Source organism: Mustelus asterias, chromosome 11 (assembly GCF_964213995.1).
Source record: "Mustelus asterias chromosome 11, sMusAst1.hap1.1, whole genome shotgun sequence".
Lineage (NCBI taxonomy): Eukaryota > Metazoa > Chordata > Chondrichthyes > Carcharhiniformes > Triakidae > Mustelus > Mustelus asterias.
The window spans coordinates 96,673,855-96,700,141 of record NC_135811.1 but is presented as its reverse complement, the minus strand read 5'-3'; the positions used below and the strand labels follow the sequence as shown (position 1 = coordinate 96,700,141).

General features: G+C 47.2%; 1 protein-coding gene across 2 annotated transcripts in view; it reads right to left on the bottom strand.

Annotated features, from left to right (window-relative positions):
- Positions 1–2,737: 2,737 nt before the first annotated feature.
- Positions 2,738–26,287, bottom strand: part of LOC144500695 (inactive phospholipase C-like protein 2) — a 273,226-nt gene continuing 249,676 nt past the window's right edge. Inside the window, exon 6 of one of the 2 annotated variants that reach the window (XM_078224017.1) lies at positions 2,738–4,918. In XM_078224017.1, the coding sequence (XP_078080143.1) occupies positions 4,733–4,918 (186 nt within the window). In that variant the 3' untranslated portion in view covers positions 2,738–4,732. Of the gene's footprint in view, positions 4,919–23,389; positions 23,623–26,287 lie in introns of those variants that run through there. The other variant, XM_078224018.1, reaches the window with a different exon arrangement.

Sequence of the window (26,287 nt, the reverse complement as noted above, 5' to 3'; positions counted from 1 at the left end):
AGGAGAATGTGCAAACTCCACACAGACAGTGACCCGAGCCGGGAATCGAACCCGGGACCCTGGAGCTGTGAAGCAGCAGTGCTAACCACTGTGCTACCGTGCCGCCCCGTGTGCTACTGTGCCGCCCCAATTAAACACTGGAACGGCTTAAACCTTTTAAGAAGATTTAGATTTGTAATGGACATTATACAGTGTTCATTTTTAAAATACACTTTTTGCAGAAAAAACAAAAGTGATACCATCTATTCAAACATCTAAAGATCTGGTTGATTAGAGAGGATGGTTGTAGTAAGTTTCTCCATAGCTTCGGACAGTGCATATATGGACACTAATTATTCTTTAGTCACTACACTTGTTCACATAACGGTCACTACACTTTAAAGAAATCCATTGTGGGCGGAATTTTCCCGTCCCGCCCGTCACGGGAATCGTAGTGGGTGGGACACAGACCATGCAAAGATCCATTGACCTCGAGTGGGATTTTCCAGCCTTGGGGCGAGGACGGCCTGAAAATCCCACCCATGTCAAGCACTTGGAGATATTTCAGAGCACTATAAGGTGCTATGTAGATGCAAGTATAGAGAGGATATTATTAAACTAGGAAGAGCGCAGAACAGATTTACTAGGATGCTACATGGGCTTGATGGTTTGAGTTATAAGGAGAGGCTGGATAGACTGGGACTTTTTTCCCTGGAGCGTAGGAGGCTTAGAGGTGATTTTGTAGAGTTCTATAAAATAATGAGGGGCATAAATCAGCTAGATTTTCCCAAAGATGGGGGAGTCTAAAACTAGAGGGCATAGGTTTGTGAGAGGGGAGAGATACAAAAGGGCTCAGAGGGGCAATCTTTTCACTCAGAGGGTGGTAAGAGTCTGCAACGAGCAGTCAGAGGCAGTAGTAGAGGCAGGTACAATTTTGTCTATTAAAAAGCATTTAGATAGTGGGTATAGAGGGATAAGAGCCAAATGTGAGCAATTGGGATTGGCTTAATAGTTAAAAACTGGGCGGCATGGATAAGTTGGGCCGAAGGGCCTGTTTCTATGCTATAAACCTCTATGACTCTATAAGTCGATGTAGATCATCTTCAACACTGGTGCCCCACAAGGCTGTGTCCTCAGCCCCTTACTATACTCCCTATACACCTATGACTGTGTGGCCAAATTCCCCTCCAACTCGATTTTCAAGTTTGCTGATGACATCACCGTAGTGGGCCGGATCTCAGACAATGACGAAACGGAGTACAGGAAAGAGATAGAGAATCTGCCGAACTGCTACGATGACAATAATCTCTTGGAATTGGCTGTCACAACATTGAAAGAACACACTGTTTATATGTTTTCCACAGTCAGTTTCCTTCAGTCTTCCACTGAAGTTGAGGCAATTGATTGGGAAAACCCTTCAAGGAAATTCTTGTTGAATATTTTAAAAAACATATTAAAGGTGCACCAGGGAAAGGAAGGCACAACTGTGTCGATCCTTTGGACTTCAGATACAATGCTGAAACTCTTGGAAGTTGGAAGTTGAAATGGAATCTTAATCTGAGACTTCAAGGTTTGGGAGTATCAATACAGGTACGTAGTTCCACCGCATAACTTCAAAGAGGATTGGTGAATGACAGGACCCTGACGGAATCATTAGCTAAATGAACTATATACAGGACCTGGTTAACACAAGGTCCACTGTCCCGAATCATCCATTGTTCAGAGCTCAAACTAGAACCTTCTGCAGTTTGAACAGCCAAGAAACACAAATGAAAAGCAGATTCCAAGGCTTCATATACAGCGTTAATATTAGAACATTGTTCGGTAGAAAATGAAACTGTGCAGGTTATAATGTAGCACCCCAATGGTGATGGTTGTACAAATGAGAGGCAGCTTTCAAAATATAGAATTCCAGTATTCAGAATATATAATTTGTGTAGTTAATCTGATACTTTTGCATGGTTTAGAATCATGGAAACATACAGCACAAAAGGAGGCCATTGGGCCTGTCAAGCCTTTGCTAGCTCTTTGGGAGATGGGTCATGCTCAGTTCCACATCGCTGCTTTTTGTTTGTAGCCTTGTAAGATCCTCAATCACAAGGAACTGTCAAATCCTTTTTTAGAATTAACTACAGAATTAGCTTCCACCCTTTCAGACTGAAATTTCAGATCCTGACAACTCAGAGGCAAAATAAACAATTCTTCAGATTTTCACTCGATTACTTGCCAATGATTTCAAATCCATGGCCTCTGGGTTGATTCTGAAATCCAGAAATGAAATTGATTCAATAATAGCTCTTTCATTCTTCCCTTGGGCAAAAGACAATTCACAAATTGGAACAACGTCGCATAGGATACACAGTACAGAATAAGGCCGTTCAGTCCAACCACTCCATGCCAGTGTTTGTGCTCCACTTGAGCCTCCTTCCATCTTGTGCATCTAAATCAGCGGTGTGGCGGCACAGTGGTTAGCGCTGCTGCCTCAGCACCAGGAACCCGGGTTCAATTCCAGCCTCGGGTCACTGTCTGTGTGGAGTTTGCACATTCTCCTAGTGTCTGTGTGGGCTTCCTCTGGGTGGTCCGGTTTCCTCCCACAGTCCAAAGATATCCAGATTAGGTTGATTGGCTATGCTAAATTGCCCCTTCGTGTTCAAGGATGTGCAGGTTAGGTTGATTGGCCATGCTAAATTGCCCCTTCGTGTTCAAGGATGTCCAGATTAGATTGATTGGCTATGCTAAATTGCTCCTTCGTGTTCAAAGATGTGCAGATGAGGTGGATTGGCCATTTTAAATTACCCCTTAGTGTTCAAAGATGTGCAGGTTAAGTGGATCGATCATGTTAAATTGCCCCTTAATATCCAAAGATGTGCAGGTTAGGTGGATTAGCCATGGTAAATGTGTGGGGTTACAGGGATAGGGGAAGTGTAAGATGCTCTTTCATAGAATGGGTGCAGACTTAATGGGTCGAATGGCCTCCTTCTGCATGGTATGGATTCTAACAATCGAATCCTTTTCCCTTATCTGCTTGCCCCTTTCCCCTTAACGCATCTTACTTGCTTCAATTACTCGGAGGTAGCAAGTCTTGCCATTACAAAGAAAAAAGAAAATTACAGCACCGGAACAGGCCCTTCGGCCCTCCAAGCCTGCATTGACCATTCTTGCGTAAAAAGAATTTAATTCAGGAAACAATTGTGAAGCTGATTCTTAAAGCCTCCATTTTGCATTATGATTTCCATTGCATTGAAAAAAAGTCAATTGTTCTCCCGAACTAATCACAGCAAGTTGGCTGGATCAGTTAATGCATGACTCATGAACTCATGTTCAACTGGTTCCTTTCTATTACCATTGAATTGTGCAAAATATCACACCTCATAGAGCTGGAAGAACAGTTAGTTTATTTATAATGCTTTATCTTTAATAGCAGCATAATGACATCACTGAGAAACTCAACAAGAAAGGTACTAAAATAAAATTCTTCTGCCCGTCTTCTTTACACATGGGGAGGGTGGGCAAACACTACTGCCTTGTCAAGTCCAGAGACTTCTACCAGTTTTGTAGTCAGTTAGTTTTAAAGGTCACGACTATTAATGCAACAGACAGGCTCCTGCTCCAGGCGGTTAATGACTCGCATCCACCCCTGATCAGCAACTGAGGACAAAGAGTCCAACGAGTTATCAGAAAACATTTATGCCGAAATTCAGAATGAGAACCATAAATATTATTTTGCATGGCTTTATTACGGAGACACACTTCACTGGGTGGGTGATTATGAGGTTCTGTTGTAACTGTCTAGTCACAAGAACGGGAATTAAGACGAGTGATTGGGATCTGACAAGTCCCTTTGAAGGGAGGTTGAGATGGGAGTACAGTGACTGCTTTACAGTGAACACAGGTATTGTTCATCCTCACTGAAATAATGACTGTTTTGCGTTGCTGGTGATGAAAAAGGAGCTTGAATTCCAATCTCAGACTGGAAGTGACATAAATATTGGAGGAACTTGGTACAAATATTTGACCTACAATAAAGCTTTCAGACACATTTCAGCATCGACACCTGGAGCCAGATTTCCACCTATTCATAGTCAATAGTCAGGAAACATCGCATCAGTTTTTTAAATTGCGATTTCTAAATCATACCTGTTCACCTGCTTCACAAAATATGCCTGAAAAATATCCAAAATATAATGGGACCTTGACCTCCAGCAGACTTGCTGCTCCATCTGTCTCCAGGTCTCCCTTCATGGATGGTATCCCAGCTTCCATTCAGAAAGCAAAGGGATGTTGCTAAAATACAACTATTTAACATTTATACTTATCGATTCCATGGGATTTCTGTTTCCTCTCTGTTCGGGTAGAGGAATAGCTAGCTTCCACTTGGCAAGCGCCCGCAGTGACACAATCAAGGCTAGGAGCTCGCTGTGGAAGGAACGACAGGGCGATATCCAGATCCCACCTTTACAGCGGGGTCGAGAGCAACTCTGGAGCCACATCTCGACTTGGATTGGCCCTCAGTGAAACGTCTGAGAGAGTGGCACTGCTCTGAAGTACGGGTGGTGAACACCACTGCCAAGTACATGACCTTGGTTCTAAAATGAAATGCTATCCAGACGACTGTCAAATCCAATTTGTGCCGAACAACACCACTTGTCAGTGGCTGAGGGAGCTCAAGCAAGAATGTGAATGTGTGTGTGTGTGAATGTGTGTGTGTGAATGTGTGTGTGTGTTATTTACAGTTTTCTGTCATTGCTGGGGGTCAGCAAGACCCATTGTCACTTATATTTTCACTTTCAGGGATGCTCTCCAGAGTCCCCCGTGTTCTGAACAGGTCTGGGGATGTCGAGCCATTCTTACTGATGCCACAGGACTGCGCTGCATAATGGATCTGTCTCAGGTTATCCAATGCCTCGTTCTTTGCATGCTTCAGGAGATCTGCTTGACCCTGAAAGAGACACAAAAACACATGGGTGTTACTCACGCTGAACGCCTATTCTCTTAACATTGTTCTCGTTTACCTCAGCAGAGTTAACCAAGCGGGTGTATTTAAAACTCAAGTGTTGTTCAAGTGGTAATGACCTGGAACCTGCAGCCTGCCAGTGTATTTTATTATTCATTCATGAGACATGGGCATCGCTGGCTGGGCCAGCTTTTATTGCCCATTCCTAATTGCCCTTGAACTGAGTTTCAGAGGCATTTAAGAGTCAACCCATTGCTTTGGATCTGGAGTCACATGTAGGCCAGACCAGGTAAGGACGGCAGATTTCCTTCCCTAAAGGACATGGGTTTTTCCAACAATGGTCATCAGTCGACTTTTAATTCCAAATTTTTAGCTGAACTCAATCTGCCATGGCAGGATTCGAACCCAGTTCCCTGGACCTTGTTCTGGATCACGTGTCCAGTGACAATAAAACTACGCCACTGCCTCTCCCAGTGTGGTGGAAAGGGAAATGAAGATTTTTCTTCAGGAGGAAACTGGATTGGCACTCGAGGGGAATAAATTAGCAGGGGTATGGGGATAGAGCGGGAGAATGAGACTGATTGGATTACGTGATGGGTTGAATGGCTTTCTGTGTCTCAGCCTGTAAGTGTGTCTCATTAAAACTGACTGCAGGACAGAAGCGAGAAACAGACAGATTTATTATTTTTTTTTAAATTATTCATTCGTGGGACACGGGCGGCGCTGGCTGGACCAGCATTTATTGCCCTTCCCAGTTGCCCGAGGGCAGTTGAGAGTCAACCACATTGCTGTGGCTCTGGAATCACATGTAGGCCAGACCAGGTAAGGACGGCAGATTTCCTTCCCTAAAGGACATTAGATCTAGTGACTTCTTTGCTCTTTCATCACCACTGACTGAACTGAGCCGTATTTATTGGAACGCTGCATTTAATAACTCAGAACCATTCTGTTTATTCCATTCAATCTCAGTTTGCAGTTTTTAAGAAACCCCTTTCACCTGGTTTATTTTAAGTATTGTGGCTTCCTTTTGCTACTGAAAACAAGGAACGAGAATACAAGAAACAGGAAAGAAACTCTGCGTCTCTTATTCGCGCTATTTCTGGCGTGCAATAGATCAGAATCAGATCAGAGGGTGCATCAGTTATTCCGGCGACATGCTCTCTCTTGGCCAGCTGTGTCCTTCCATTTTCAGGAGCGTTGGTCGCCCAGAGTTTTCATAGAATCATAGAATTCCTACAGTATAAAAAGAGGCCATTCAGCCCATCACGTCTGTACCGACTACAATCCCTATTCCCCTAACCCCACACGTTTACCCTGCTAATCCCCCTGACACTAGGGTCAATTTAGCATGGCCAATCAACCCAACCTGCACATCTGTGGAATGTGGGAGGAAACCGGAACACCCGGAGGAAACCCACGCATTCACGGGGAGAATGTGCAGACTCCACACAGACAGTGACCCAAGCCGGGAATTGAACCCGGGTCCCTGACGCAGCAGTGCTAACCACTGTGCCACCGTGCCGCCCCTGCCCTCTCTTTTGAATTTCACTTGCAAAGGAAGCAGGCGAAGGCTATGTTGTACTATTCTTTTACATTTTTATTCTTTTACAAGCTTATTGAAGATACCCTTCATCTTGTTGTGTGGCACTAAATGGGCTAGATTTCAAATGGGCTCGATCTACTAACTCAAAACTGGGAATCCATGAGGGCTATCACCAGCAGCAGAATTGTACACAACCGCAATCTGCAACTCCATGGCCCCAGGCTATCCCTCACTCTGCCACCAAGCCAGATAAGCAACGCATGTTCAGTGAAGAGTGCAGGGGGGCATGTCAGGGGCAGCATCAGGCACACCTAAAAATCAGATGTCAACCTAGTGAAGCTACAACATTTGCATGCCAAACAGCAGAAGTAGCATGTGATAGACGGAGCTAAACAATTCCACAAGCAATGGGTCCGAGCTATCCTCTGAGGTCAGATCCCTTTGTATTGCGAATGGTGGTGGAAAGTCAAACAACTCACTGGAGGAGGAGAAGACTTCATAAATATCACCATCATCAAAAATCATAGAAATCATAGAAATCATAGAAACCCTACAGTGCAGAAGGAGGCCATTCGGCCCATCGAGTCTGCACCGAACACAATCCCACCCAGGCCCTACCCCCACATATTTACCCGCTAATCCCTCTAACCTACACATCCCAGGACTCTAAGGGGCAATTTTTTTAACCTGGCCAATCAACCTAACCCGCACATCTTTGGACTGTGGGAGGAAACCGGAGCACCCGGAGGAAACCCACGCAGACACGAGGAGAATGTGCAAACGCCACACAGACAGTGACCCGAGCCGGGAATCGAACCCAGGACCCTGGAGCTGTGAAGCAGCAGTGCTAATCACTGTGCTACCGTGGAGGAGCTTGGCCAACGGTAGATGGATTTACAGGTCATGGGGCCCTGCACTCAGTTTGGACCCCCCCCCTTCCGCCCTTTCCCCCCACCCTGGGATCTGAAGGCCAAAGCCCACCCATTGCACATGCTCTCTCTTGCTCCTGCCCACCCCTCACACTCTCCCTTGCCCCCATCTCACACACACACTCTCTCTTGCCCAAAACCCACGCCTCGTACACACTCTCTCTTCCCCCAAACCGCTCTCTCTGCCTTCCACCACCAGTAGTGTAGAGGAAAATTTTGACCTCTAAGAAAATGTGTTGGCCGCATAATTTCTCAAAGTTCTGTTACTTTGTTTTCTTACGGATTAATCATTTGTGTTCCCAAAGCATCAGTAAAACTATGTGTTTTAAGTAAAAAATATTAGTGCCAGTTGGCATTATATTTCGGAGCATGAATCATTAAATCATTAGTCTGTTGCATAGTTAGAAATTCATTAGGCAATAGTTTAATGATATTAATGAATAGGGCTTGGCACATATGCAAGTATTCATGCATCAAGTTCTTTCGCCAGTCAATTCAACTGGTCCAGATTTCAAAGAACTATCAGTCTGCAACATTAATGGCTTGCACAGCATCTCTCCGGTTTTCTCCAGCGTTTGAGGTTAAAGTCCAGCAACCTGATCAATGTCCAGTGCCTAAAATCAAGCCAAGGCCATTTACGCATTGACATTCAAGGAGTCAATATCTAAAGCATTTGTACCTACTGATGTATCATCTTCAATAGTGAAAGCTAATACAAAACATATATGCTTACATTCCAGCCATATCATACTCCTCGATTCCCCCCACCATGCTAAACCCTTCTAAAGATCTAAGTGGCTTTTCTGGCCACTAACAGAACTTTTAAAACTTTACCAAGGGAGTGCCACCTGATCAGTTGTTATTTTTCCAATGCATTTTTGGCATTCAATTGTGGCTTGAGTTAACTTCATCTAACAACCTATACATGAAATCTTGCCAATGTTTTATACTTGGTGAAATATTTATTTTTGAGGCTACTTTCTGACTATTTATGTCGCTAACTTTATTTTTCTTCTCTATAATTTATTTTCATCAACCAGCACACCTCAATCTCCATTTTTGTGTCTGAAAATTGAACCCATTCTTACAGTCGGCAGAGCAAGTTGTCCGCAGCAATAATTTCGCAACCAAATTAAATCTGCTGATACGATGAATTGAGGGATAGTTAGGATGTGGAATTTTCCCACCAGAAACAATGGCTGGAATAGACTCCATCATATGATTTATAGAATTTACAGTGTAGAAAGAGGCCATTTGGCCCATCCAGCCTGCATCAACAACAATCCCATCCATCCCCGTAACTCCACATATTTGCCCTCCAAATCCCCCTGACACGAAGGGGTAATTTCGCATGGCCAATCAATCTAACCTGCACATCTTTGGACTGTGGGAGGAAACCGGAGCACCCGGAGGAAACCCACGCAGACACGGGGAGAATGTGCAAACTCCACACAGATAGTCACCCATGGCCGGAATCAAACCCAGGTCCCTGGCGCTGTGAGGCAGCAATGCTAACCACTGTGCCACCATGCCACCCCTTATATTTGAAATGTTTAACTAAAAGTAGGGGAAATAGGATGACGTGGATAGTTCTTTTTGAGAGCTGTGCAGTTACAATGATGTGCCAAATGGGATCTTTCTATGCTTTGAAATTCTACGGTTCCCACATGAATATGGGATCTCATCTGAGGAGTACTGCTCCCGATTAAATCCATTACTTGACGAGTAAGGAAGAAATTCAAAGAATCATAGAATCTCCACAGCGCAGAAGGAGGCCATTTGGCCCATTGAGTCTGCACTGACTCTCTGACAGTATCTTACCCAGGTCCTATCCCCATAACCCTGCATGGCTAAATCCCTCTAACCTACAAATCAACCTTGAAAGCTCTCACATCTATTATGTACTGGGGGTGCAAGGGATTAATGTCACCCCTACCCTCAGCATTAACTCACCCTACATCGGTTTGACAGATGAAAAAAAATCAACTGTGTTTGAGGCTGAGTGACACAGACCGGAAACTTCCTGTGTTTGGTGTCCTGGATTGTGATGCAGTAGTAGATCTGGTCAGGGCAGAATAAAAGAGCAATCCAAATAGCCTCACCCACCCCTGGGCTAACAGACAGCACGAAAACATCCAAGGTTTCCACTTTTCATCACTGTCCAATGTCCTACAATGGCGCCCACTGTGCCCACGGCATGGTGGCACAGTGGTTAGCACTGCTGCTTCACAGCGCCAGGGTCCCAGGTTCAATTCCGGCCTGGGGTCTCTGTCTGTGGGAAGTTTGCATGTTCTCCCCGTGTCTGCGTGGGTTTCCTCCCACAGTTCAAAGATGTGCAGGTTAGGTTGATTGGCCATGCTAAATTGCCCGTAGTGTCAGGGGGACTAACAGGGTAAAAGCACGGTGTTACGGGAGTAGGGCCTGGGTGGGAATGTGGTCGGTGTGGACTCGATGGGCCGAATGGCCTTCTTCCGTACTGTCGGGATTCTATGGAATGGTCACCAGGTGAAGGCAGGATCAGCCGTGGCAGCGATGCCCCTGTGATAAAGCAGCCTGCCAATTCTCACCACTGAGGTGCTGAAGTGAGGAATGGGTATAGGAGTGCTGGCAGCAGCTGTGAAGCAGGTTCATTGCCATCCCTCCGCTCTCAGTGAGAGCATTCACCTTGATGTCAGCCCATATGGAAACGTCTCATTAATCATTGCCTTCAGCAAGGTAATTCCGCAGTTGTGCCTAACCTTCCAACCAGAGGAAAGTATCCCCGGCAGGTCACAATTGCGCCACCAGTGCTCCCTGCAAAGAATCCGACATTGCGATTTGACTTTCTCTTGCGTATTAATATCCACCTGTACATTGATGCAGATTTCAGTTCCATTTACACTAATTTATCGAGGTGAGATAGAACAGCTGGGGCTTCATCATATTTTTGTACTTTCATCTATTCGATTCTCTGCAGCTTCTCCACAGATTTATACAGGCAAGAACTGTTCGTCTCAAAGCTTCTGTCTACATCAGGTTCATGCATCAATCGATCGACATCTCCGATTTTCTCATTCTGTCCTCTTACAATCTCCCCCCGTGGCATCGTTGCCCAGGACCCTCATCCCACCGCCAATAACCCTACCCAGTCCCGCAACTCTCCTTGGAGAAGGGGGTGACTGAAGAACAGCGGGAGTGTGGGATTGGGGAACAAAAACTAGTTACACACTCACAGCATACCACACTGTGATACAATGGCTGGAATTTTCCCGACCCATCCACCACGGGAATCGTAGAAGGTGGGACAGGCCCATGCAAAGGTCCGTTGACCTCGGGTGGGATTTTCTGGTCTTGGGGACAGCGTGGCTGGAAAATCCCACCCAATGTCTATCTTCCAGTTCGACCGTTAGCCAACCAGAGCGAGTTAAATCCACCACAAGTACAGGGTTGCAGTAGCATGTTGCTGGACTAGGTTGTTTTATATTCGTTCATGGGATGTGGGCACCGCTGGCTTGCCCATCCCGGAGGGCATTTGAGAGTCAACCACATTGCTGTGGATCTGGAGTCACATGGAGGCCCGACCAGGTAAGGACAGTAGATCTCCTTCCCTAAGGGACATTAGTGAACCAGATGGGTTTTTACAACAATGGCTTCATGGTTAACATTAGATTTTTAGTTTCACATTTATATTGAATTCAAATTTCACTATCTGCTGTGGGATTCGAACCTGGGTCTCCAGAGCATTACCCTGGGTCTCTGGATTACTAGTCCAGTGACAATACCACCAAGCCATCGCCTCCCTCCTGTGACATCCCTGCCACTGAGCCAAAGCTCCAGCTTGGATTCCCTTGCCAGGATCTGATGGCCTCGGAAGGTGCATTGACAATGTGGTCGAGCAGGTTGAGTGTTAACCCTCTGTTGCACCAATGGCAGGCAGTAAGAGAGGGAGAGTCGCCTGGTCAGCGCTTGCTGTGGGGTGGTGTCCCTTAAGCTACAGCCTCTGGATTCAGGCTAGCAACCTGTTCCGGGAAAAATGAGCGGGAGGAAGCAGACATGAGCCTGCCTCAGTCGTCCCTACACATGGGGAGAGTGTGTAACAATGAGTCAGCCAAAGATATGGACAAATGATTCAAGTATTTAAATCTCACCATGGCAGCTGGACAATTTAAATCAGTTAATCAAATAACTCTGGAATAAAAAGCTAATCTTGGTAACGGTAGTAATGAAACTATCCGATTGTTATAATAGCCCTTCACTAATGTCCGTTACGGAGGAAATCTCCTGTCCAGACTCAGGCTGGTGTCTCGGAAATGTGTCGATTCTTTTCTGCTCTCAAAAATGGCCAAGCAAGTTGTATTCAAAGGGGGAAGAGAAGGGGGGGCGATCTTACCATTGCGCCCCACCGGCTGATGGGCTGGGCAAGTTGGGAAGATCGTGAGAGAGCTGAGAATTCTCGCGATCTTTTCGGCAGCGAATATCCGGCACCGTCAGTCTCTTGCCAGCGAGAGGCTGAATAAATTATTTAAATTCAATTTGCATGTAATTTAAATGGAATTAGCGAGCCTGGGATGCTATCGTCCGCGCTCACTTGCCTGTATGGCCTCGCTGGGAGAGGCTCTCTCCGACGAGAATCACAGCTGTTCCCCAGCAACGTGGACCAGTCGTGACGGCCTCGCCAGTAGAAGCAGAGGCCATTGAGGCACCTCCCCTTCCCCGGAAGGTCGGGGGCAGTGCCAGGGGGCAGGCTCCACTGCCACTCTGCAGGCGGTTGGTGGGGGAGTGAGTGGGGCCCCGCTGCCACACTCTGCAGGTGATCAGTGGGGGAGAGGGAGGGAAAGAGGGACTGGGGTCCCACTGCCACTCTGCAGGTGATCAGTGGCGGAGAGGGGGGGGAAAGGGGGACTGGGTCCCGCTGCCACTCTGCGGGTGATTGGTGGGGAGGGAGTGAGGGCAATCAGTCTGTGTGGTGCGGGGGAGGGGGGGGGGGGGAAGATGGCGGGGGTGATATTTCTGGGTGGAGTGGGGTTCATAATAGTTGGGGGAGGGAGGTGGAACTGGGTTAAAGGCGGCTGCAGCAGCAAAGGTCTGACAGGTCTCTCTCACTCTCTGTCAGGCCTCTGCTGGTTGCCATTGCGCATGTGCAACCACAGAGATCCGCACATGCGCAATAGCAGCCTCTGGCTTGCTGGTGATTTAAGCCTCACTCCCTTTCCCTACAGGCGAGGAATGGTTTAGCCCATTTCTTTCCTGCACCAGGTGGATAGGATACAAGATTTGAACTTGTGCAAAAAACGGGTCAGAAACTCTCTCATTTTCACACCCGTCCTGCACTTAGAATTTTTTTGGTAAGATCAACAGCAAGGTGTCAGCTCCCCACCAACTTCTCAAGGGCAATTTGGGATAGGATTGCTTCAGGGGGCTTTGGAGGAAACGATTCTTGCATTAAATAAGTGAGCAGCCTGGTGTGGGACTATCAGCCAGTAACAAGAGCTTTGAGGACAAGAAAATCCCCACCAAGCAAATATGTAGGCCCATATAATAATGTCTCATAGAATTCTACAGTGCAGAAAGAGGTCATTCAGCCCATCGAGTCTGCACCGACCACAATCCCACCCAGGCCCCATCCACATAACCCCGTGCATTTACCCTAGCTAGTCCCTCTGACACTAAGGGGCGTTTTAGCATGGCCAATCCACCTAACCCGCTCATCTTTGGAGTGTGGGAGGAAACCGGAGCACCCGGAGGAAACCCACGCAGCCACGGGGAGAACGTGCAGACTCCGCACAGACAGTCACCCAGAATGAGAATCGAATCCAGGTCCCTGGCGCTTTGAGGCAGCAGTGCTATCCACTGTGCCACTGTTCCATCAGTGGCCCTCTAAAGGGGCAGGCGGGCAGTTCCTGAGGGTCACGTTAATGGCGAGGACCTGTGGATTGTCTCAGCAGGAAGCTGAGCCGATAGGCAGGAGGGTGCGTACCATCATTCGAGGAGGGACTCGGAATTGGAACCAGGGAGCCGAGTAAAGCAGTCAATAGTAATTTAGCCTGAGCTTGTTGTCTATATATTATTCTTTATTCGGCAGTAAAGGCTACTGCTGATTCAAGCCACATTGAGTCATCCTCAATCTATTACAGCCCACATCTGGAACACCCTTTTGCCTCACAGCTCAGTTATCCAGCATTTTGCTCTGATCTATCTTATTAACAGTTGACAATGGCCATCTGTACTTGCGTTGGTTCAGAGCTTTGTGGCTCCAAAATAAAGTTGGAGTGGCACGGTAGCACAGTGGTTAGCACAGCTGTCTCTCAGCACCAGGGACCCGGGTTCGATTCCAGCCTTGGATCACTGTCTGTGTGGAGTTTGCACATTCTCCCCGTGTCTGCGTGTGTTTCCTCCGGGCGCTCCGGTTTCCTCCCACACTCCAAAGATGTGCAGGTTAGGTGTATTAGCCATGTTAAATTGCCCCAAGATGTATAGGTTAGGGGGATTAGCGGGGTCAATATGTGGGGTTCCGTGGGTAGAGCTTGGGTAAGATGCTCTGTTAGAGGTTCGGTGCAGACTCGACGGGCCAAATGGCCTCCTTCTGCACTGTAGGGATTCTATGAATTTCTTCCTTACTGAACCAAGTGATGGATTTAATCACTCGCAATACTCCTCAGATGATATCCAATGGAAGCAGGGCATGAGAGGCACATGCAATACTTTAAACTCACCATAGGGGGACACCACACACACACACTCAAACACCCAGACCCGCACCATCCATTTTCAATGTAAAACCATGTACGTTATTTAAAAGTTGTAGATTTTCCTTGGGGTGGTTTTAGCAGGGCAACAATAATAACACTATACTCTACCTCTGGTGTGCATGCCACAGTTAGAAAGACATTTAAAAATAAAATGTTCCTCACGTTTAGCTTTCTTACTGGAGAGGAAAAGCTGTTGTAGGATAGACTGCAGTCCATCATTCACATGGGGTCTATGCAAGGCATTCATTCCATGTTTTCCCCTCAGTGTAAACCAGAATTACCGGGATTGGTAGGGGGTGGGGGGGGGGGGAGGAATTCCCCCAGCAATTCAGAAAAAAAAAGTCCAAATAACAATGTCAAAGCTGTTGTTTTGAATATATTCCTAAATTAACAGCAAGCTGATATTGGATGCCTGCTAACCCCAGGTGTAAAATACTGTTGGCTGAGTTAATATTTATTCATCGGCAACACTTTTTTTTAATACGATTTGAAAGCTAGGGGCACAAACAGCCAACTCCCATCCCTGGGGGCACCGAGCTGCGTGTTGACTCTATTCTGGTGTGCAGGAATTGCCGTTTTGCAGTGTATCGTGCCATTATTTTTAGACATCCTTCCAAATTCATGGGTCGCTTTTATTATTCCCCAGACAGCTCTCCCAGAGTCGTGTTTAAGTATTTGCCGTCACCTTTCCCACCATCGGAATATGCGCTTATTTAAGTATGGATCAAAGTGACAACTTTCTGCTTGTCCCAGTCAAATGAGAATGCTTGAGTAAACTCCCCCAACCTCACACTCTCAGCCGGGAGGGCTCGCAGGTTGGAAACTGGGCGAGGTACCGTAGGATGATTTCCTACCCTGTACAGAGTCAGTGAATTGATCTAGTAAAGTCCTGAGCCAAATGTGCATTTGGTCCACATCATTCTATCAAAGACTTTACCTTAGGCATCCACCCCCACCACTCCCCCCCTCCCCCCCCAACAATGTCCCCTCACCTCCACGTACCTCAACCCCCTCCACCTGTACCCCTACTTTTGGAAGCCCCAAAAAGAAAACATATCCAAAGATGTGCAGCTTAGGTGGATTAGCCATGCTAAATTGCCCCTTTAGTGTCCCGAGACGTGTAACAATGGTAAATGTATGGGGTTCTGGGGCAGGGGATAGGGCCTGGGTAAGATGCTCTGTCAGTGCAGACTCGATGGGCCAAATGGCCTCCTTCTGCACTGTAGGGATTCTATGAAATCTCCTTGGAAAGAATCCGGCTGAGGAGGAGGGAACATTCTGACAGTTGAGTGTAAAATGTTCTGACGCCTTCAAATGTTACCCTTAGGCGCTGTACTGTAATATAGATGTGCTCTCAATGCAAAGATTCATCAAGGGGATCTGTCCTGCAAAGGTAAATTGACCCTTACATGAACCAACATAGTGCAGCTGCAGCTGCCGTGCATTACAGTATTTATCCAATTGTCAAAAGTGCCATCATGCATTAAAAAAGATCATGCTAGTGTCTGCTGTCACATTTTGGACTGTGATTTACTGACATTTCTGGTTGTTGAAATGGAAATGGAACACCACCTGTTCTGTCAGTTTCAAGCTGTTTCAAGCAGTGGCAAGGTGGTAATGCCACTGGACTAGTAATCCAGAGACCCAGGTCAACCCTGTGGGGGCATGGGTGCAAATTTCACCCCAGCAGCTGGCGGAATTTAAATTCAGTGATTAAAAATCTGGAATATAATGCTAGGTTCAGATTGGTGTAAAAATGTAAGTGGTTCACGAATGCCCTTTTGGGAAGGAAATCTGCCGTCTTTACCTGGTTTGGCCGACATGTGACTCCAGATCCACAGCAAGGTGGTTCACTTTGAAATGCCGAGATGGCCCAGCAAACCATTCAGTTGTAATAAACCATGAGGAAGGATTGAAACTAGGCATCAACCAAAGCACTGGAAATTGCAATGGCAAACCCAAACTTACAAAGTTCTTCTTACTTAATAGGCTCTCCAGACTAGTCAAGCAACAGCCTGACATAATCATATCTTACAACATCCCAGACATCAGCACCATCCCTGGGCATGTTCTGTCCCGATGTGGAGATGCCGGCGTTGGACTGGGGTAAACACAGTAAGAAGTTTAACAACACCAGGTTAAAGTCCAACAGGTTTATTTGGTAGCAAATACCATAAGCTTTCGGAGCAGATGAATATCACTCCATCTGACGAAGGAGCTCTGCTCCGAAAGCTTATGGTATTTGCTACCAAATATACCTGTTGGACTTTAACCTGGTGTTGTGAGACTTCTTAATGTTCTGTCCCACCAGCAGGACAGACCGCCCAAAGTTGGTGGCACAGTGGTATACAATCGGCAAGGAGTTGCCCTGGGAGTCCTCTACATTGACTTCGGATCCCATGAAGTCTAATGGCATCAGGTCAAACACGGGCTCCTGCCGATTGCCACCTACAATGCCTCCTTTCCCAAGCCACCTCAACTGATGAATCAGTACTCCTCCATGTTGAACCCCACTTGGAGGAAGCACGGAGGTTGGCAAGGGCACGGAATATAGAATCATAGAATCCCTACAATGCAGAAGGAGGCCATTTGGCCCATCGAGTCTGCACCGGCCACAGTCCCACCCAGGCCCTATCCCCATAACCCCACGCATTTACCCTTGCTAGTCCCCCTGGCACTAAGGGCCAATTTAGCACGGCCAATTCACCTAGCCCGGACATCTTCGGATACTCTGGATGTAGCGACTCCAATGTCCATCACCAAGAGTGGCTCAGCAGCAACACTCCTAACCTAGCTGGCCAAACCCTAGTGGATAATACCTGCTATTCTGAGTCTGCAGCAGGGGGTGAGGAAACCAACAAGAGGGAAAAACTGACTTGACCTCACCCTCACCAATCTACCTGTTGAAGACGCAACTGTCACAGTCACTGACACTGAGGATGCTCTCCATCATATTACACAAGATAGATTTTGAACAGATCTAGCAATCCGAAACTGGGCACCCATTAGGTGCTGCGGCCACCAGCAGCAGCAAATTTATATTTATCCATAATCTGAAATCTCATGACCCAGTACATCCCGACTTCACCAATAACACCAAACCAGGAGATCAACCCTGGTTCAATGCAGGAGGGAATGCCAGGATCAGCACCAGACAGACCTAAAAATGAGGAGTCAACCTGGTGAAGCTGCAACACAGGAGTGTTTGTGTTCCAAACAGCGGAGGCAACTTGCAACAGACAGAGCTAAGCGATTCCATAACCAATGGGTCTAACGTGAGGGCCGGAATTTTCCGGCCGTTCACGCTGGCGGGATTCTCCAGTCCAGCCGGCAGAGCATTCCTGCCCGTGGGTTTCCCGCCGGAGTGGGGCGACGTCGATGGGAATTCCCATTGACTGCGGCGGGACCAGAGAATCCCGCCGCTAGCAAACAACGCGCCGCCTCCCACCAGCGGGAAACATGTGGCTGGGAGGCTGGAGAATCTTGTCCAAGGTCTGCAGGCCTATCATATACAATCGTGAATGGTGGGGAGGAATGAAACAACTAACTGGAGGAGGTTCCATGAACATTCCCAGCCTCAGTGACGGAGAGCCCAGCACATCAGTGCAAAAGGCAAGGATGAAGCATTTGTAACAAGCCTGAACAACTGAGTGGGTGATCCACCTCAGCCTTCTCGAGGGGTCCCCAGACTCTCAAATACCAGTCTTCAGCCAACCATCCCACATGATATCCAGAAATAGCTGAATGCACTGGATACTGCAAAGGCTATGGGTTCCAACAACATTCCAGCAATCAAACTGAAGACTTGGGCTCCTGAACAAGCCATGCCACTCGCCAAGCTGTTCCAGTGCAGCTACAACACTGGCATCTACTCAGCAATGTGGGAAATTGCCCAGGTATGTCCTGTACACAAGAAGCAGGACAAATCCAACCCAACCTATTACTACCCCATCAGTCTCTCCTTGATCATCAGTAAAGTGATGGAAGGTATTGTTGAGAGTTCCATCAAGCGGGTACATACTCAGCAATAACCCGCTGAGTGATGTTCAATTTGGGTCTTGCCAGGGCCACTCAGCTCCTGACCTCATTACAGCCTTGGTCAAAACATGGATAAAAGAAGCTAAACACCGAGAGAGTGACTGCACTTGACATCAAGGCAGCATTTGACCGAGTATAGCATCAAGAGCCCAAATCTGAAGTCAGTGGGAATCTGGGGAAAAATTCTCCACTGGTTAGGATCGTACCTCGCACAAAGGAAGACTATTGAAATTCAATCATCTCAGTCCCAGTACGTTGCTACAGCAGTTCCTCAGGATAGTGCCCGAGGCCCAACCATCTTCAGTTGCTTCATCAATGACCTTCCTTCCATGATAAAGCCAGTGGGGATGTTGCTGATGGTTGCATAATGTTCAGCACCATACGCGGCTCCTCAGATACTGAAACAATACATGACCATGTACGGTAAGACCTGAACAATATCAGGCTTGGGCTGATGAGTGGCAAATAATATTCACACCACACAACTGCCAAGCAACAACCATCTCCAATGAAAGAGAATCTGAGTATCACCCTGTGACATTCAATGACATTACCATCGCTGATACCCCCACTCTATCGCCATTCTGGGGGCTTTCCATTGACCAGAAACTGAACTGGACCAGACATGTAAATACTGTGGCTGCAAGAGCAGGTCAGAGGCTGGGAATTCTGGAGAGAGTAACTCACTTCATGACTCCCAAAGGCATGTCCACCATCAACAAAGCACAAGTATATGGAATATCTCCATTTGCCTGGATGACTACAGCTCCAACAACACTCAAGAAGCTCGACACCATCCAGGAGACAGCAGCCTGCTTGATTGGTACCCCTTCTATGAAAATTCACTCCCTCTACCACCAATACACAGTGTCAGCAGCGTGTACAAAATGCACTGCAGCAATTTACGAAGGCTCTTTCAATTGCACCTTCCAACCCTGTGATCTCTACCAGCTAGATGGACAAGAACAGCAGATGCATGGGAACACTACCATCTGCAAGTTTGCCACCAAACCGCACACCATCCTGATTTGGAGCTATAATGTCATTCCTTCACTGCTGAAGAGTCAAAATCCTGGAACTCCATTCCTAACAGCACTGTGGGTGTGTCTACACCACATGGTTTTAAGGTTTATTTATTAGTCACAAGTAAGGCTTATATTAACACTGCAATGAAGTTACTGTGAAAATCCCCCTAGTCGTCACACTCCAGGACCTGTTCGGTCTTTCAGACTGTGGGAGGAAACCGGAGCACCCGGAGGAAACCCACGCAGACACAGGGAGAACATGCAGAATCCACACAGACAGTGACCCAAGTCGGGAATCGAACCTGGGTCCCTGGCGCCGTGAGGCAGCAGTACCAACCACTGTGCCACCGTGCCGCCCACAATGGTTTGAGAAGGTGGTTCACGATTAACTTCTCAAAGGCAATAAATGGGCAATAAATGCTGGCTCAGCTGGTGGCGCTCACATCCTGTGAGTGAATGAATAAATAAAGAAGGCGGCAATGTTGCTGGAAAACGGCTGTAGCCATTGTATTACTCAGCTGGGTTTCAAAAGATGTCAATAGCTTCAGCTCAGTAATTGGTCTACTGGTCCAAGAATGATTGACAGTTTTAAGTCACTGTAATAAAAAATATGTCTTTGCTGTGGTTTCTTGTTTGTTAACAAACCTAATAGTTGCTTCAAGGATTACAATTTGTTTGCCCATTGGAGTAGATTTTTTTTCTTTCCAGTAGGAATGATGGCGTGCTTGACTTCAGAGTTTCATTAAAGCAGTTTAATTTTTCCAATAATTTAAAACTAATTCCCATGGCTATATCGTGGCTCCTGAGGACTGTATGTAGGGGATGGTGAGTGACTATGGAGGACACAAAGGGGCATAGAAGTGGCACGGGTGATCTGAGGGAGTATGGGGTGGCATGGGTGATGAGGGGGCATGGGATAAGTGAGGGGGTTGATGGGCGACATGTAAGTTTAGAATCATAGAATCCCTACAGTGTAGGAGGAGGCCATTCGGCCCCTGGAGTATGTACCAACCACAATCCCACCCAGGCCCTATCCCCAGGTTCCTGGTGCTGTGAGGCAGCAGTGCTAACCACCGTGATGCCATATTCCAGTTCAATTCCAGCCTCGGGTGACTGTCTGTGTGGAGTTTGCACATTCTCGCTGTGTCTGGGTGGGTTTCCTCCGGGTGCCCCAGTTTCCTCCTACTGTCCAAAGATGTGCGGGTTAGGTGGATTGACCATGCTAAATTGCCCCTTAGCATCAAGGGGGTTAGCAGGGTAAATACTTGGGGTTATGGGGATAGGGCATGGGTGGGATTGTTGTCGGTGCAGGCTCAATGGGCCGAATGGCCTCCTTCTGCATTGTAGGGATTTTATGGTTCTAAATGATGTTGGGAGCTGAGCTGCTGTGTTGGAGAACTGAGGCGGGCCTTCTCAACCAGCCCGGCTCCACGCCAACACTCACATACTCTAGTGTGGCACACAAAAGGTAGAAACTAGAAGCAGGAGTAAGCCATTCAGCCCTTCGAGCCTGCTCCGCAAGGCTGGGCAGACGCACAAGGCTCCTGACTGAGAGCTGAAACCCTGTATGGAAAGAACAAAATCCCCAGAAAAGTCACACATGGGTCAGGCGTACGTTTCAGAAGGCACCAAAATACACAGGTCAGGTTTTCCCAAACCATCACAAAAATCCCGGTCCCTGGATGTCAATTCTTTCCTTTGGCCTTTGTGGAATGAAGCATCGCCACCTGACAGCGGCAGAGCAACAACATGAGCTGCAGCTTAACAAACATGTTTCTAAATGAGGAAAATACTGGGGGCGGGGATTACATTTGCTTTACTCTGCGGCACCACAGCTTCTCTGGCGAATGCTGAGGATTTAACTGAAATTGTGTGAACTGCTCTCCCACGGGTTGGATAGTCTCCCATTTGCGTGTTACATTCCACAGTTCCTCTTTTTACCTCTCTCTCTGGCCTCGTGGAAGTAAGCTAGGTCATCTGGTGACCACCACTCCTGAACGTTCTTCCAAACCCTACACCTGAGTTCCACTCCCCACCCGTCGCAAAACTCATAACTCCACTGGCCTGCACGGTGGCACAGTGGTTAGCACTGCCTCACAGCGCCCGGGACCTGGGTTCGATTCCCTGCTTGGGTCACTGTCTGCGTGGCGTCTACACGTTCTCCCCGTGTCTGCATGGGTTTCCTCCGGGTGCTGTGCCCACAGTCTGAAAGACGTGCTGGTTAGGTGCGTTGGCCATGCTAAATTCTCCCTCAGTGTACCCAAACAGGCGCCAGAGTGTGGCGACTAGGGGACTTTCACAGTAACTCCATTGCAGTGTTAATGGAAGCCTACATGTGACACTAATAAATAAACTTGTAACTTTAAAAACAGAGAATTGAAATGAAGAACGATAAACAGGCAGAATCAGTGACACAAGAGAACGGATATGTTGGGGTGCAGATACAAAGATAAAGCAAGAGGTACACATAGGTACACAGATGCTTATAGGTTAGAAGCAGATATAGAGATAACAAAGTAAGGTAAACAAAGACCACAAACACTGCTGCTGAAGGATACCGTTATACAAATCACAATCATATTATCCCAAATATAAATAGCATAGTCTCCTGATAAGAGAAATAACGTCATCAATATTCCTTGTAGAATTATCAGTGCTGTAGTATTTGTTTCCCATCTGCATTATATTTGAAAAGTAGAAGGGGTGGGTGAGGGTAATTATTTTCACTATCTGATTCAAATCAGGCGCACATTAAGTGGTTTCTATAATGGGTGCCAATCTACTCAGCCAGATCACCACAGAGATGGTGAAACGGAAACTTTAACCCCATGCTTTCAAAATTAAATGCTGACAACTGTTCTTTCCCTTCGAGATTGACTGTAAACGACACTTGCTTTGCTCATCTCGGCTTGCATCGGGAAGGTGGAGGCGGAGCGGTTTTCGAACCGATGGTGCTCCCCCCATTGGAATAAGAACAGAAAATACTGGAAAAACTCAGCAGGTCTGGCAGCATCTGTGGAGAGAGGAACAGAATTAACGTTTCGACTCCAGGAAGAGTCACATGGACTCTTGCTTCTCTCTCTCTTTCTCTCTCCCTCCACAGTTGCTGCCAGGCCCGCTGAGTTTTTCCAGCATTTTCTGTTTTTATTTCAGATTTTCAGCATCTGCAGTATTTTGCTTTTATTTGAGCGTTCTTATTGAATCGGATTGGAAATTTATGAGGGCCAGCACGATCACTGAAGCACCCTATTCGATGACCCGACATTAACATTCAGGGGAGACGATACCTAGCAATAGGTATTATCGCTAGACTATTAATCCAGAAACTCAGCTAATGTTCTGGGGACCCGGGTTCGAATCCCGCCACGACAGACGATAGAATTTGAATTCAATAAAAATATCTGGAATTAAGAATCTACCGATGAAACTATTGTATAGTTGACCCAAGACAGTGACCCAAGCTGGGAATCGAACCCAGGTTCCTGGCGCTGTGAGGCAGCAGCGCTAACCACTGTGCCACCGTGCTGCCCGCAGTCCAAAGATGTGTGAGTTAGATGGATTAGCCATGGTAAATGTGTGGGTTTACGGGGATGGGAGGGGGGGGAGAGGATCTGAGTAAAGTACACTGTCAGACACATGGTGCACACTGGGTGGGCCGAATGGCCTCCTTCTCCTTCATAGGGATTCTATGAAATATTATAATGCGAGGATTCCTATGGACATCCATGAAACTTTTCCGGGACCATATTCCTCTATTCCCATCCTATTCATGTATTTGTGAAGGCGCCCCTTAATGTCCTTTAGGGAAGGAAATCTGCCGCCCTTACCTGGTCCGGCCGACATGTTACACCAGAGCCACAGCAATGTGGTCGACTCTCAACTGCCCTCAGGCAACTAGGGAGGGGCAATAAATGCTGGACAGCCAGTGACACCGTGTCCCATGAATGAATAAAAAACTTGGACATGTTTCTTTCATAGGATCGCTGTCTAGGGCAGCACTGATTGCCCATCCCCCTAATTGTCCTCAAAAAGGTGGTGCCCTTAAAGCGCTGCAGCCCATGTGGTTCACCCACAGCGCTGTTACTTATCGCCCGAGGAGAGCAAAAATCAAAGCACGGCAGTCAGAACCAGTAAGTGTTCGAAACACCCAGCAGGGGCAGTCAGCATCTGCCGAGAGAATGGGACCCGTTCACCTTTTGAAAGCACCTCTACCCCAGGCGTAAACGTAGACCTGTTCTCTCCGCGGCCTCTGACTGATGTCGACCGTGCCCAGCTCTCACTGCTTTTGGTTCCATTTGAGGCAGTTCACCAAATAAAGGACGGGCTCTTCTGTCTGAGTGGGTTAAGCGATTTAGAGAGAGTCTCACAGTAAAGGCCCGCATCACTGAATCGTGAACGGGCAAGTCGGTTCGTCATCGCTCATTATCTAAGTAATAAATTGAAGTATCGGAGTCAATTCAGCAGCTAAAAGGAGGTTAATCATAGTTCTTTCTAATAATTGATTTTGTACTTAGGCCCATTGATGCTGAAACTCTTTCCTTAATTGTCCAGGCCTCTGCAGTTTATACTCGCTGCACTCAATCAGATCAGCTTGTTCACTCTTTAAGCCACCAAAGGGAACCATTGTTTCAACGGCACAAAGAATGCCGCTGTCGCAAATCCAAGGTCTTCACACATTTTTAAATTTGATCACATTCCAAAATCCTATCAGCAGATGTTTATTCTGTGCCATTGGCAGCGGTTTGGTGAGACAAAAGGCTTCATTCTCTGCAGCAAATGATCCACCCAGGTCTGTTTACAACAGAGGTTGATATTGTCTCACAGACAAAGACGACACCTCAAAGTTGTCATTCTCATTTGTGGAGAGACTCCAGGTAACCTCGGGGCTGACTGCTCGCTCTATTATCATAGAAATCATAGAAACACTACAGTGCAGAAACAGGCCATTCGGCCCATCAAGTCTGCACCGACCACAATCCCACCCAGGCCCTACTCCCATATCCCTACACATTTACCCGCTAATCCCTCTAACCTACGTATCTCAAGACACTAAGGGGCAATTTTAGCATGGCCAATCAACCTAACCCGCACATCTTTGGACTGTGGGAGGAAACCGGAGTACCCGGAGAAAGCCCACGCAGACACGAGGAGAATGTGCAAACTCCACACAGACAGTGACCAAGCCGAGAATCAAACCCAGGTCCCTGGAGCTGTGAAGCAGCAGTGCTAACCACTGTGCTATCGTGCCGCCCAGTGCTACCGTGCCGCCCAGGACTATTATAACTGGGATTGCTCAATTGCCTTTCACTATTTGGCTTTAAAGCAAGCAACTGGAATGTGACAGGGAAGGGACTTTGAATGGACTTACCTTGCATTAAGTTGATCTTTCTCTACACCCTAGCTATGATTGTAAAACTACATTCTGCACTCTCTCCTTTCCTTCTCCATGAACAGTATGCTTTGTCTGTATAGCGCGCAAGAAACAATGCTTTTTACTGTATGTTAATACATGTGACAATAATAAATCAAATCACACAGTGGGTTATCTCCAGGTCTTTCCAATCCGGGGTGGCACAGTGGTTAGCACTGCTGCCTCACAACGCAAGGGACCCGGGTTCAATTCCGGCCTCGAGTGACTGTCTGTGTGGAGTTTGCACATTCTCCCCGTGTCTGCCTGGGTTTCCTCCGGGCACTCCGGTTTCCTCCCACAGTCCAAAGATGTGCGGGTTAGGTTGATTGGCCATGCTAAATTGCCCCTTACTGTCAGGGGATTAGCAAGGTAAATATGTGGGGGTATGGGGATGGGGCCTGGGTGGGATTGTGGTCGGTGCAGAATCGATGGGACGAATGGCCTCCTTCTGCACTGTAGGGATTTTATGATTCTATGAACCTAGCTCTAATGCAATCCAAATAGAGTCATAGAGAGATGCAGCACGGAAACAGATCCTTTGGCCCAACTCATCCATGCCGAGCAGGTTTCCTAAACTGAACTAGTCCCCTTTGCCTGCGTTTGGCCCATATCCCTCTAAACCTTTCCCATCCATGTACCTGCCCAAATATCTTTTAAATGTTGTAATTGTACCCGCCTCTACCACCTCCTCTGGCAGCTGATTCCATAGACGCAGCGCCCTCTGTGTGAAAAACTTGCCCCTCAAGTCTCTTTTAAATCTTTCCCCTCTCACCTTAAACCTATGCCCTCTTGTATTGGACTCCCCTACCCTGGGAAAAGGTCCTTGGCTACGCATCTTATCTATGCCCCTCGTGACAAATATTTGGACACAAACTTTGCTTTTTCTTTGACAGATGTGATGGTCCTATGTGAAATGAGTTTGTGTGTTCACAATCCATTTTCAGGGAGTGCAAGGTTGCATAGGAACTGGCTCTAAATGGGTGAACCAGACTCAGCCTCCTGTGAAGAGACTGATAAAATGTGATGGAGGTTCAATAGGAGCCCTTTGAAGGCTGGGACAAAGTGGCGAGAGCTTTAGCTGAATTCCAGGGTGTGATACCTGACCTGAGGTTGCCCCATAGAATCCCTACAGTGCAGAAGGAGGCCATTCTGCCCATCAAGTGTGCACTGGCTCTCCGAAAGAGAATCCTACACAGGTCCACCTCCCCGCCCTATCCCCGTAACCCCGCACATTTACCACGGCCAACCCACCTAACCTACACATCTTTGGACACTAAGGGGCAAGTTAGCATGGCCAATCCACCTAACCTGCACATCGTTAGGTACTAAGGGACAAGTTAGCATGGCCAATCCACTTGATCTACATACCTTTGGACTGTGGGAGGAAATCGGAGCACCCGGAGGAAAACCCACACAGACACGAGGAGAATGTGCAAACTCCACACAGTGACCCGAGGCCGGAACTGAACCCAAGTCCCTGGCGCTGTGAGGCAGCAGTGCTAACCACTGTGCCATCATGCCACCCACAGATACTATGCCTAAATTTCAGAAGTGCTCTTCACCAACATTCCTCATCTCAGCAATGAATAAAAACACTCCCCAAAATTACAAGTTTTAAATAGTTCTTCTCTGAAACAGTGACTCTTTCTACATTTTTAACAGAAATTCAAGTTTTGAAATC